We start from the raw sequence: 13,012 nt of genomic DNA on the forward strand, positions 1-13,012 counted from the left end.
CATACAGAAGATGCTATAGGAACTGTTTTTGTTGATTCGTAGCTTTGATTATTTGTACAAATAGGTTTCCTCCAATTTGCAGACATCAGAGAGTAAACAGATATGGATGAGGACTCTTGTGGAAGTACTTCAGTTTCAAAAGTCCTGGTTTTTATCTAAGTGCAAGTCATACTACAGTTCAGAAAATGTCAGTCTTTTGTGTAATAGAACGTTTAGATTGTTTAATCACCACAGAGGCACATTTCTTTATTAAGCTGTAATAATGTCTTGGGTACAATTTTTGTCATGTGATAGTGAAGTTGAACAAGAAAAAAAAAATCATCAGTTGCATCTTTTTCCCATGTTTTTCTGCCTTGGAAGTCTCTTTGGAAGACAATTTCACATTATCTCTTTAAAAAGTATTTTCAAAAGTCCTGTATGGTTTTTTTGTGCTAAGCTTACAGTGTTTCTAGAGAAGTGTTTATTTTATTTAGCAGAGAAGGCCGTGTTACAGTGTAGGAATCACATGTGAGAGGTTTGGATCTTCTGAAGGTACAGGCCTTCAGTAGCCATTGTGTGTGTACAATGGCCCTGTGTGCATGTATATGTTAGTGCCATATGGGTGCTTCAAAATGAGCATCAGTGGTAGGTATATAACATAGGGTTCTCTTTGTTGCAGCTTCTTAAACAGGAAAAAATTTAGGCAGTAACTTGGTAAGACCAGCTTTTTAGAATTGTGTCTTAGTCATTTAGAGTACCTGCCAGTAATTCGTACTTTATTGGAACTAGTGTATGAGCAGAGATATCAAAATGCAAGTCTTGTTACATTAGTGAGGTAGAGAAGGGCTTCAGAGGACAGGAAGAAAAAGTAGGTTTAGGACTCAGGCAGGAGAACCTTGGTGGAAGACCACTTTCTGCATGCTCTGAAAGCACATGTGCATGTTCAACTTCTTGAGTTTACCAGCACATCTTTTCCTTGAGATTAAAACTAAAATGACACTTTGCAGTTCTAACTTGGAAACATGTCTTGGTTTCTTGGCAGTAAATATGGCTTGTACCTTTTCAGTGTGTGTTTATGTCAACAAACATGGAAATTCTGGGCCTCACCTGGATAAGAAGAAGGTTCAGCAGCTTCCAGACCACTTTGGACCAGGTCCTGTCAATGTGGTACTTCAGCAGGCTGTACAGGCTTGTGTGGATTGTGCCTATCAAGCCAAAACAGTCTTTGGATTTCTGAAATCTGGCCATCACGGAGGGGAAATGATTACTGGTATGTGAAGATGCTTGGTTTCTTCTGTTTCTTCACTCGGTTGTGAACTTGAGGTAGGGCAGAAGAACTGAAGAACTGCAATGAATTTGTATCACTTTTGTAACTATGTAAACACAGGCAAGAACATATACTTGTGAACTCCACTACTGGTGGTGAGTGATCTATCTCACTCTGGGTTCAGAGTGATTTGAATAATTCTTTAGGTTAGAATTTAGCAATAGCAGTGTTAAATTCCATATGCACAGTTAGGTTCTTATACTAAGCAGAGTTTGTGCACCTCATTTAGCAGCTGTAGCCGAACATTTGTAAAGTAAACTCAGTACAAGTGAAGTAATCAGCTTTATTAATTCAAGTCATTTGCATAATCTTATCCATACTTGGTGTTCTTAATGCATTAACCAAGTGAGTGACAAGTCTCAAAATTATCTGTTTAGCTTCCAGTGATTCCAAATCTTAAAGTTGCTGCTGCTTCTCTTACCCCCTTCCCCAGAACTGTAGCACAATCTTCATCCACCTATGTCCCCTAATATGGAATAGGTTTATTTCTGTTACATTTTGATGGCAGGTCTGTAGATAAATTATCTTTATATCTCAAACTGAATAGCTGCTCTTGACATTTTTTTCCTTCTAGGCTAGGAAATATTCTATGTAGCAGTTAGCACATCAATTCATAATTCCATCACTGGTGATAAAAAGACTTTGCATTACTTTAATCTCTTTAGATTAACACCAGATGTGAAAGATGATTAGTGGAATAGAGGTTCAATTAAATACTCATAAAGATGTTGCTGCATAACAATATTTAAAAAGCAGCACCCCAACCTGTGTACAGCAGAACTACAGTAATCTTGCTTAGGCATCTCCATGAGTTTGTTCACAAAATGGATGCTGCTTCTCAGCTGTGTAGTAAAGGTTTAATGGCATTGTATATGTGTGGTTTTGAAACTGATACTGCTTCATTTTTGCAATAGGCATGAAAGTTTTTTATATTATTAACTCCTTGTTGTACCTAATTCAGGCAAGTCAATTTTTTACAGGAAAATGCACCGAGATGTTCATTGCCAGTATTCTCTTTGTGATTGTTTATCATGAAGGACTAAATCATAGGCCAGTGGCAACTCTGGGCTGTGACTGAGTAGTTGAAAATAATTATTTCAAATAGCAAAAAGAAATTTCAGATTTCTCATGAAGTTGTGGTTTGTTTACATTCAAAAATTCTGTACAAAAAGGAAGTATTGTTCTGCATCTGGCTTCACCCCAAGGCCTGTATTCAGAGAAATCAGCTGTGTAGCCCTGTATTTGAGGAACCTGGTGATGTAGACTGCTCCTGAATTAGAGTCCTGGTCCAGGTGATAGCGAGCCACAAGATCCCAGGGGGTTTCTGGTGTTCTTTAGCTCTTGCCTTCTCATTGGCTTGTCAAACAGGTTGCTGAGAAGCAGGTGAGCAAACACTCCCTGTCACTGTATCAAAAGTTTGTGTGTTATATTTTGTGAACCACAAAATATGACAGATTAATGTAGCACATTGCAGATATCTGTGTGCATGAACAGCAAGGAAGAAGAGGAAAGCAAGAGTAGAATAAAATAAGGAATTACAGAATGAAATTGTGAGAGTATTTGCTTGTAGCTTTTCTTGATTTAAAGTGGTTTTGGTGGGTGGTTCGTTGTTCACATTTTGTTTAGGTTTTTTTTTTTAGACAAGAAAAAAGGATATTGCAGCAGAAAACAAGAAAAGAAATCTAAATCTTTTGGGGAACTGATGCTTTCATGGCAAGTTTTATACCTGCTGTAGGAGGAAACTGTGCTGATGAGGGCATGGATAAAATAATCTTGCTAGAATTTGTGGAATAATTAGGGGGTTCTTTCAGTTCAGCTGCCAAGGAAAATAATTGTTTTGAATAAAATTGAATTTAGAATTTTTCCATCTTTTCTTACTCAAACAAAGGCACAAACCCTTTTATTTTTGCTTGATGCATAAGGTTTCAATTCAGGCAAATATAACTGAAAGGAAATTAAAAGCTTGATTAGCAAACCCATTATGGTGGTGGTGTCAGCCCCTTTTTTCTCCCTGTAGTACAGACACTATGGTGCTTGGTGGGATGAAATAGATTGAGGCTCAGATAAATTTTCTCAAGAGAGAATTAAAATCAGACTCTTGGATAAGTTTCATCACTATCAGAAAAACACATTTTTTGATAGTTTAGCTCTCAGTCTTTCTTCTGGCTTGAACATGGTATTTAAAACACACCCAATGGAAGGTAAAGAAATGAGTATGACTCCTGGGGGCTGGGATTGCACACGCAAGCTCCAGTCCCTGTTTATATATCATTGAAGGTTGAGGTTGTTTCACCTCAAAAGTACTCCTTTTAATTTTTTTCCCCTAGCATTTGTCTGGGAAGAAAGATGCTCATATTGTCCCCAAGCAGAGCAGACAGTTGAGCCTACGGGTCTAGATTGCACACCCTTGGTTGAAGTTTTTATGCTTCCCCTTAGGTGTTCAGAGTACAGGGGAGCTGTGTTTGCACTGAATATTTATTTGTGAATTTTTCCCATGGAATGTTTTGCTGGGGCAGTCACAATGCCTCAGCTGTTTCTTGCTTTATCCTCCTGACAACTTTTAAATAACATTGTTCTTTCCAATACTTCTTTCAAAATGAGAAATTAAGGGGTATAGAATAAGTCATTTCTCCAAAGTCATATAGGAAGATCCATAAAACTATTATAAAGCATTTTAAATTTCTGCTGTAGCTGACTACTGCCTTGCAGTAAATTTGTCAGGAGGTCAGGCTGTGCTAGGTCTCACAGCCCATTTGCTCTCCAGAACTGGTTGAGTTCCAAGCAAAAATTTGCCTTTGGAGACCCCTTCCCCAAACAGGATGTAGAGGACCTTGTGTCGGAGCCACATGTGGGACTGTTAATCATTAGCATTTCATTTGAACATTGGAGCCTGGAAAAATCGAACAGGCCATGGAAACACTTTGTCCTGTAGTACTGACTCTTAAACTTCAGGCACTTGCATTGGTCAGTTTGTCATGAAAGCAGATGGGAGAGGGAGCACGTTGGTGTTGATGCTAGCTGGTTAACTTGCAAGTTAACTTGCAACTCTAATCAGAAGCTTCCTTGCATCAACAGTGTAAGTAATTGACACTTCAGATTTCCTAAGGAAGCCTAAAATATGCTAGGCTTGGGCATTTTCTTTGGTTTTGTGTATATTATCTGTCTCTTTTGCAACACGATATGGAAATATTCCTTAATTCAGATCTGTGAATAAAGGCTTTCATGTCATTTCTGGCTTTTAAAATTTTTTTTAATGCATCTGCTACTGACAAAATGTGATCCTTTAATGCTCTGCTTATCATTTGGAAACTTATGTTAACAACAGAAACTGCATGACAGGCTGAAAACCAAGAAGACAAATTGATGCATAAACCTGGTGTTTGTGCCACTTCTTTTCAGTGCTTAGCTTAAGTTACAAGTTTGTTCCTGCTTTGTTGTAAAGTCTTTCTAATCAGAAGTAACTAAAGGTTTCAGCTGATGTAATGGTAATTATTTATCCATATATTGGTAGTATTGAGCCTTTTCAAAACCTTACTAATTTGCACAAAAAAGGAAAAATATCAGCTGCCACACTGTGTTTGAGGGGCAAGGAAGGAGATCAGCCAGGAAAAAACATAAGGCACATGTCCCGGCTCCTTGTAATCACTCAGTTTAAAAGACTACAGATTCTTTTGTGGCTGTTGTGGTGTCTCTGCCACCTAGCTTTTGTTGAAATAAGTGAGAGCTTGACCACTGTAGTGCTGACAGCAGCGTAGATTTCTCTAGTGATAAAATAAATGGCAAAACGTTTCCATAGTCAGAATTTCAATGGTAATGGATGCCAGCACATTACCACAAGTATGCTCCCTTCAGTTAGAAACTGAGAAAAAAAAAAGTTAAAATTGTTTGTTTCATTCCTCCTTTTTTTAAAAAAAAAAGAAAAAAAATGTTTGGACTTTTTTTTTTTTTTTTAGCAAATATTTTAAAGGGTCTCTTGTGTGCTATCTCCTGCAAATAGGTGGTGGAAAGCTTACTGTTTTATAAGCAAGTAGCAGAAATTACACAAGGTTTTGGTGGTGAGGAAATAGCTGCAAGTTTTGTTATACTAGTGTGAATCTCAAATTATTTTATTAAAACCAGTTCCTATAGAGCAAATTTAAACTGACATGGATCCAAGGGAAGGTAAAATCAGTTCTTTGGATGTGAATTTTTTAAACTATCAGAATGATTATTTACTCCTCTCATGTCTTGTGGGGTTTAAATCAAATCTGGATGTCTTCTCCTTTAAGTTAATGATGGTATTTTACTATACTTTACGATGTGTGATGTAATCTTCTTATTCACAGCTTCCTTTGATGGGGAAAAGCATGCCATCAATCTTCCTTCTGTAAACAGTGCATCATTTGTCCTGCGCTTCTTGGAGAAGCTCTGCCACAGCCTGCAGTGTGATAATCTCTTCAGTAGCCAGCCTTTCAGCCCTTACATGGGATGTGCACATAGTCCTACAGAGTATGATAGGAACAAGCCAGGTATTGTTAATCACTTGCTACTTTCAAGTGCTGGTATTTTTGAGAAATGCGGTGAAATTATGAATTATGAAATGTAAATTTTTAGTCTTTCTAGGATGCGAATGGCTTGAAATTAATACACTTCAGTTCTTAGTGGATTGGTTCCACTATGGTAGTGCTTTGGCAGAAGGGATAGCTTATACCACATGGGCATAAATAATTTTGTTCAGCGAACTCATCCTTGTAGGCAAGCCAGAAAACATATGTACTTTACCACTGTGATACCATTAAAAAGACAAGTTCAAAACTTCACATTTTATTTGTTAAAAATTATGTTTGGATCATAAAATAAACTTACTGAAAGATACTTGCTGCCTACGAGAAGGGGCTTGCCCTGAAAGGCAATTCAGTCTAACCCTTCCAATATTACCAAAAGGTCCTTTCTTTTCTCTTTATTCACTTTACTTAGTGGTGACTCCAAAAATTTTACATTCTTCTATGTACAGTCCAGTCTTCTAGTAGAAAAGGTGGATTTTGCAGGTGGCTGCTTGTGAAATTTTCCATGAATCCAGTATCTTTGCTGCTGCAGGAACATAGAGTGAAGAGGAGAGGAAATGACTTGCCCAACATCTCCCAACAGATTGTTTGCAGGATGTGGTGTTACAAGTCCCAGGTCAGGAGTCACCAGGAGCCATAGCTGAGATGGCCTTGTTGTCAGGGCAATTTCAGGAGATTCATATTGGGAGTGAAGCTTCCTCTCAGCTGTCTGGTAGTTGAGTCTGTTTTCTGGGTGCTGCTTTAGAAAATATGGTTTTTTTCATCTTTCCAATGGAGGAATTAAATTTATAATCCTATCTGTCATGTGCAAGCCATTAGTTTTAACTCTTTTCGGAAAAATAAGTAGACAGAGTCAAGGTAATTCAACTTAGAAAGCTTGTATTGAAATGACTGAGGCTGTGTGACACAAGAAACTGAGCTGTAACCTGGTGACTGGCTGATGTCTGTCTTTACTTTTGTCCCTGGACTTTGCCCATGAGCAGCTTTATGCTGGAATAATACATGGTGACTTTCCTCTTCACAGCCAAAGAAGAAATACCTGAAAACAGGAATGCTAAACGATACTCTCAGGACTCTCCACCATACACTGCTCCTCTTTCCCCTAAACTTCCCAGAAAGGATGCTCATCCATCTGAAGGTAATTACATTATGTCGGGATTATATATGAGGATTATTTATGGTTTCAGTATTTCCAGTCAAAAAGGACTGAGTACAACATATGTGTCTGGTTTGTCTCTAGCCTTTGACAGGTCAGGGTGAAAGTGTGTTAATTATTGATCACTGGCACAGATTTTGCACTTAGGGAAGATCTACTGCAAGTCACAGCAGTGCTTCTCCTAAACCCGCAGCCTTTTCTGCGAAGGGGCTCAGGCACATAGGTGACAGATGAAGCCTCCTGCTTCGTGTATAGCTGAAAACCAATTGCCTTGAAATGGGTTAGGAGATAAATTGGAAGCATCTCTTAACTCTAGGCAGAGGTCATTAAGTGAGTAAGGGTGCAGCTTGATGATACAATTTAGCAGAGTTTATGGCTAGCTGCCTGTGAAAGTTGTGCTGCTCCTGCTTTCCTTGCCTCCTTGTCCCCGCACTGAGTCCTAGCCCACCCCTACTCCCTTTCTCTGGCTGATTAGTGAGCTGAACCGTTGAACAAAAGCACAGAAAACATTCTGGTTAAGAGTCTTGCAGTTTACTTCTCTGAGGTGACTCACTGTGGACTCGGGTGAGCACAGGGAAGGGTTGAATCCAGGCAACCATGGCCAGGGTAGTGGCATAGTCTTCCTGTGGCAACTGACTGTTAGGTTGATGTTGTTCACTAATAAATAGCACTTTTTTCCTGTGCTGCAATTCAGCTGCAGTAACTGAACATATGTCTAGTTTTAGTCTGCCTCAGATGTGAAGTAAAGCCTCTAGGTTTAAACCTCAGGGAGAGAGACACAGCAAAATGCTTTTTTACTCTGTATTTGCTACTTAACTCGTTCAGCCGTGGTAAAATGATGATATTGACTAATCCCATCTGATACATACTTTCTCTTGCTACAAGGTATTTGCACATCGTTTTTTGAAATATGATGGGGATGAGGTTTTTTCCTTCTTTTTTTCTTTTTTTTTCCCCTTTTTTTATGTGATCCTGAAGTGATTTTGTATATATTAGCATGAGTGGAGGCAGAATAATCTCTTCTGTTAAAGCAGAAAAGGATATAAAATTAAAATGTTCCAAATTATAGCTTATTTAAAATGGTACCTCTTATTATTTTGTATATATGTAGAATATTCACATATTTGTGTTTCCTGCAGCTGTTATTATATACAGTTCTGCATTGATTATCGATTTCTGTGTCTTTCAAAAAGAAGCACTGGCTTAATTCCAGAGATACATTGTACACCTAAGTCAAATATTTCTGGTAGGTAACATAATAAGTGTGGAGCACTTAATTATGCTCAAATGAAGTTGTTTCATTTGGAGCAAAACAAATATTTAAGTTTATCTTGCTAGAAATCTTTCTCAAAGTAAACATGAGTGCACATTGTGCTTCTTAATCCTTGTTTGTAATGGATCTCTTTACAGAGGAAGTCTTTAAAATACATTTTAAGATCAGTACTTCATTGTAAAGTGCAGTTACTTGGATAAAAAATAATTAAAATAAGTGTTTTTCCATGGTTTCAAAAGTTTGAATTTGTGCTTTCTGCATTTCAAGAGGCAGAGTGTTCTCTAGTGTTGTGTGTTTCCCATTAGAGCAATGTCCTCCACTGAAAATCTGGAGGCAATTTTATAGCGGTCAGTCATGGGTTGGTTAGCAAGAAAGATCTGCCCCCAAAAAGTTCTTGTTCCATTGATGTTGTCTTAAAATAGTTGTTTCGAAATATCATTTGAAGGTGAAATGGAATAATTGTGGGAAATGGGTCTTTCAAACAGCTCGTTTTCCTTCTGATCTGCTCAGGGATATGTTTTGCAGATTTTACTGCCTTTCTTGCTCCCTAACAATTTCTTCTTTAAGTTATTAAGATAAAGGAGGAGGGAGTGGGGAATAAGTCAGACTCCCTACCCCTGAAAACAGTGTGTTCTTACTACTGTGTCTAATTACATCATTTTGTTGTGTATGAGACAGAACAACTGGCTTCTAATTCCCAGAAGAACTTCAAGAAAACAAGACATCCAATTCCTGCTAAGGCCTTCAGTGCTTAAACAGTATACTGTCATCCTTACATTTGAAACATAAGGCTTCTTATTGGCCTTTTATTAATCAGTGCAGAGATCAGGCATTCTGCAGTGGAACCTCCCACCTCTTTCTCGAGCACTGTTATTCACAACTGCTCAAAACGTCGAGGTAGGAGGAATGTGTCACTCCGTGGATTGCAAAGCTGCATTTGCTGGATGTTTGTAGAGCAGCTAGATGGATGGAACAGAAGGTGGATTGGACATTACAGTTGCCAAACACCTTCCCTAAAAAATGATGGGAAATATGCCACCTTTTCCACCTTGTGTATGTGAGAGTTTACAGTAAGATAAATTCAAATGCGAGTGTCTTAGGGCAAAAAAGCAGAGTTGATCTTTCCCAGACCTATTTATTATTGTTTACTTTAGGGTATAAAACATCAGAAAGAAGTCTGGGATATAATTGAAATAAATATAGTTAAATTCTTTTGTAATACAGTCAGTTTTTTTAATCTTTTTGTCTTCAGAAATCTTGACAAAGATTATGTGAAACAATTATTTCTCAAAAAAAATCCTGTGTTTGGAGTCCTGCTTGTTTGCTCTGAAAGGTACAAAAACAGTTTTGCTGTAATTGTTTAAAATATCACCTCTGCCTTTTGGCTTTGGACTGAGATTTCTGTTAGTGATTTCATTCTCTACAGCTCTAATTTTCCCTTGGTTGGCTAGCTTTTAATTTTATAGTGCTCATCATTGACTACATCTCTTAAAATCTTTCCGAAATTCTATGGAATGATAGCTTTTGTTTCTAATTTTTATAAGTTGCTGTAACTACTTCTGAGAAATATGAGTTAATTTTCCTGTTTGTTTTCTTTGAAAATCTTAGTAGCTTCTTCTTTGCTTTTGTGATTGAAGTTTGACAAACTATAAAGTTTTGCAGTGGTTATTTTAGAATTATTTATATGAAAGAGAAGGACTTGTGTCCATAAAAGCTTTTTTATTTGACCAGTATTGAATTTAGTAAATGATGTTACACTGTCTCTTAGATAAGGAGTCCAGGAAGGCTAGGCACTCTTTCAGATGGAAATCTTAAAGGTGCAGGAGCAGGCTGTCTCCAAATGCTGGAAGACAAATGCTGGAAAAAGACTGGCCTGGCTGAACATAGAGTTTTGGCATGAACTCAGGAAAAAAAAAGGAGAGTTTATGACCTGTGGAAGAAGGGACAGGAAAGTTAGAAGGACTACAAGGATACTGTGAGGTTATTCAAGGAGAAAATTAGAAGGGGCAAAGCCCAGATAGAACTTCACCTGGCTACTGCTGTAAAAGACAAGAAAATTTTTTTCTTATTTTTCTCATCAATCAAAGAAGGGCTAAGGGAAATCTCCAACCTTTATTGTATGTGGAGGGAAACAAAGTGACAAAGGTTGAGGAAAAGGCTGAAGTACTTCATACCTCCTTTGCCTTGGTCTTTAATAATAAGAGCAGTTGTTCTCCATGTACCCATCCTCCTGGAAGACAGCTGGACAACCTTCATGAACTGGAAGACAGCGACAACCTAAACAATTCTGTGATTCAACCTAAACAGTTTCAACCTAAACAATTCTATGGTTCTGTCATCCCAGGGGAAATTGGACTGAGGTCAGGACCTGATACACCACTGAAGATGTGCACAAACCTATGGGGCCATATGGGATCTACCCAGGGTACTGAGGGAGCTGGTGGAAGTGCTCCCTGAGCCACTTCTGCCTTTTTGCTCTCTACAACTATGTGAAAGAAGGTTGTAGGGAGGTGGGGAGTACTGTCTTCTCCCAGGTAACAGGAGAGAGGATGAGAGGAAATGGCCTCAAGTTGCACATGGGAAAGTTTAGATTGAATATTAGGAAAAGTTTCTTCACCAAAAGGGTTGTCAAGCATCAGAACAGGGTGCCTGGGCTGTGTCATCATCTCTGGAGGTATTTAAAAGGCACGTAGATGTGGCACTCAGGGACTTGGTTTAGTGGTGAACACGGTGGTGCTGGGTTAATTGTAGGACTTGATGATCTTAGTGGTCTTTTCCAACCTAAATGATTCTGTGATTCTGTGATCTTGCATTACTGAATTCACTAAGTAGGGAGCTGGCTCTGTGAATGCCTTTATTCCCTCTCAGGATTATACTGGCTGAAGACCAAAATACACTTAACAGTTCTTCTCTGCACTCCACATTTAAACAGGATTCAGCAGAGAACCTAAGACCTCATGAACCAAGTTGAAAGCATGCTTGAGAAGCTTGCTGTTTCTTTTAGGAAAATACTCTTCCTTTATTTTTAATTTGGGATTTGCCCAAGAAGTTCTTGAAAGTTTTCATATAAGAGGGTAGTAAAAAGCTTATTTCATGAACTTGTTTTGCAGAATATACCAGTTCTTATTCCAAAGAATATGCTGCTTCACTAGCATATGTTTTATAACTTCACTAGAGTAATTTTCAAGATGGTAGTGTGGGGCTTACACTTCTGTGAACCTGTTAGCTATATTTTTCCAGCTCTTAACTCTCCTGCCAAAGCAGCATTTGTTTCATACAGATTTGTACATTGTGGTTCCAACTTCATTTTCATGCTGTTGCTTGGCCTGATGCAAACACAGAGGAGTATGTATGATTGATAGAGAATGGAGTGGTGGTTTTGTTGATTTGGGATTTTTTTTTTTTCCCCTCACATAGCATGCTTCTCCCAAACAGACCTGAATTGGGTTGAACAGGAGTGGAGTTTTCAGTAATCGAGCAAACCTCGCTCCTGTCTCATGCCACAGGGGAAAGGATCTGCTGAACTTAGCTAATCTGGCTTAGAAACAGTATCGATAGGCTCTAAAAATTCACAAGTCTTCTGAGTGGATGTTGTTTGTCTTTTACAGAGTAGAAATTAGCTGATAAGTTGGATAAGTTGTAAGAACCAGAATATTGTTATACTCCCTTCATGAGATCTGATGTTTTTTGGGGGTTTTTTTGCTTGCTCCATGTGTTCAGTAACTTACATGTACCTTTAGCTTTCCAGAGTCTGCGCTTACAGACTCTGAGACCCCTCCCTGTGCAAAGAACTAAGGGTCTGTAGGTACAGCACTGTCGTCAAAAACATGTTACATTAGTGTGCTGTACAGGGCATTCACAGCCTTCTATGACTTTACCTAACTAATGACATAGATGAGTAGACAGTGAAGAGGTTTGAAAAGCAGCTCAGCTGCTGAGCTGAAAGGGTTGTGAGGAGCAGTTTAATTACCTAGGTAGCCTCATCTCCTCGGATGGTAAGATTGACGGAGAGATAGACAACAGGTTAGCAAAGGCATATAGTGCTTTTGGAAAACTCCACAAAAGAGTATGGCGTAATAAACACTTGAAGAAAAACACCAAGATCAGTGTTTACAAAGCCATAGTGTTGTCTACTCTCTTATATGGTTCCAAATCATGGGTCATCTACCGCCACCACCTGCGTCTCCTAGAACGCTTCCATCAACACTGCCTCTGTACAGTCCTAAACATCCACTGGTCAGATTTTGTGACCAGTACATCTGTTCTAGAGCAAGCAGCAGTCACAAGTATAGAGGCCATGTTACTTAGAACACAGCTGCACTGGGCAGGACATGTCTCAAGGATGAAGGACCACTGCCTCCCTAAGATCCTGCTCTATGGTGAACTTACCACTGGCTGCCGCAAGAGAGGAGCCCCGAAGAAAAGATACAAGGACTCCCTGAAACAACATCTCAGCCTTGGCCATATTGATCACCATAACTGGTCTACTCTGGCCTCCAATGGGGAGGCCTGGAGACACGCCATCTATAACGCAGTTGTCTCCTTTGAGAACACACGCAGGATCACTCTTGAGGAGAAAAGGCAACGCAGAAAGAACCGTGTCTTGCAGAATACACCATCTAAGGAGTCTTTCTGTTGTGCCTTTTGCAATCAGACATGTCTGTCACGTATTGGCCTCATAAGCCACCGGCATGCCTGTAACAAATGTGGGTAGCACCTTCCCAAATCTTCGT

General features: G+C 38.9%; 1 protein-coding gene across 9 annotated transcripts in view; it reads left to right on the forward strand.

The window, feature by feature from the left end:
- The window catches only part of SCML2 (Scm polycomb group protein like 2), a 71,927-nt gene that overhangs the window by 53,743 nt on the left and 5,172 nt on the right, over positions 1-13,012 (forward strand). For all 9 annotated transcript variants that reach the window (XM_027638028.1, XM_027638037.1, XM_027638046.1 and 6 more), the window contains 3 exons: positions 1,046-1,249; positions 5,632-5,814; positions 6,875-6,988. In XM_027638028.1, coding sequence (XP_027493829.1) covers positions 1,046-1,249; positions 5,632-5,814; positions 6,875-6,988 — 501 coding nt within the window. The remainder of the gene's footprint in view (positions 1-1,045; positions 1,250-5,631; positions 5,815-6,874; positions 6,989-13,012) is intronic.

This window comes from Corapipo altera, unplaced genomic scaffold (assembly GCF_003945725.1).
Source record: "Corapipo altera isolate COAL_440 unplaced genomic scaffold, ASM394572v1 0, whole genome shotgun sequence".
In the NCBI taxonomy this organism is placed as follows: Eukaryota; Metazoa; Chordata; class Aves; order Passeriformes; family Pipridae; genus Corapipo; species Corapipo altera.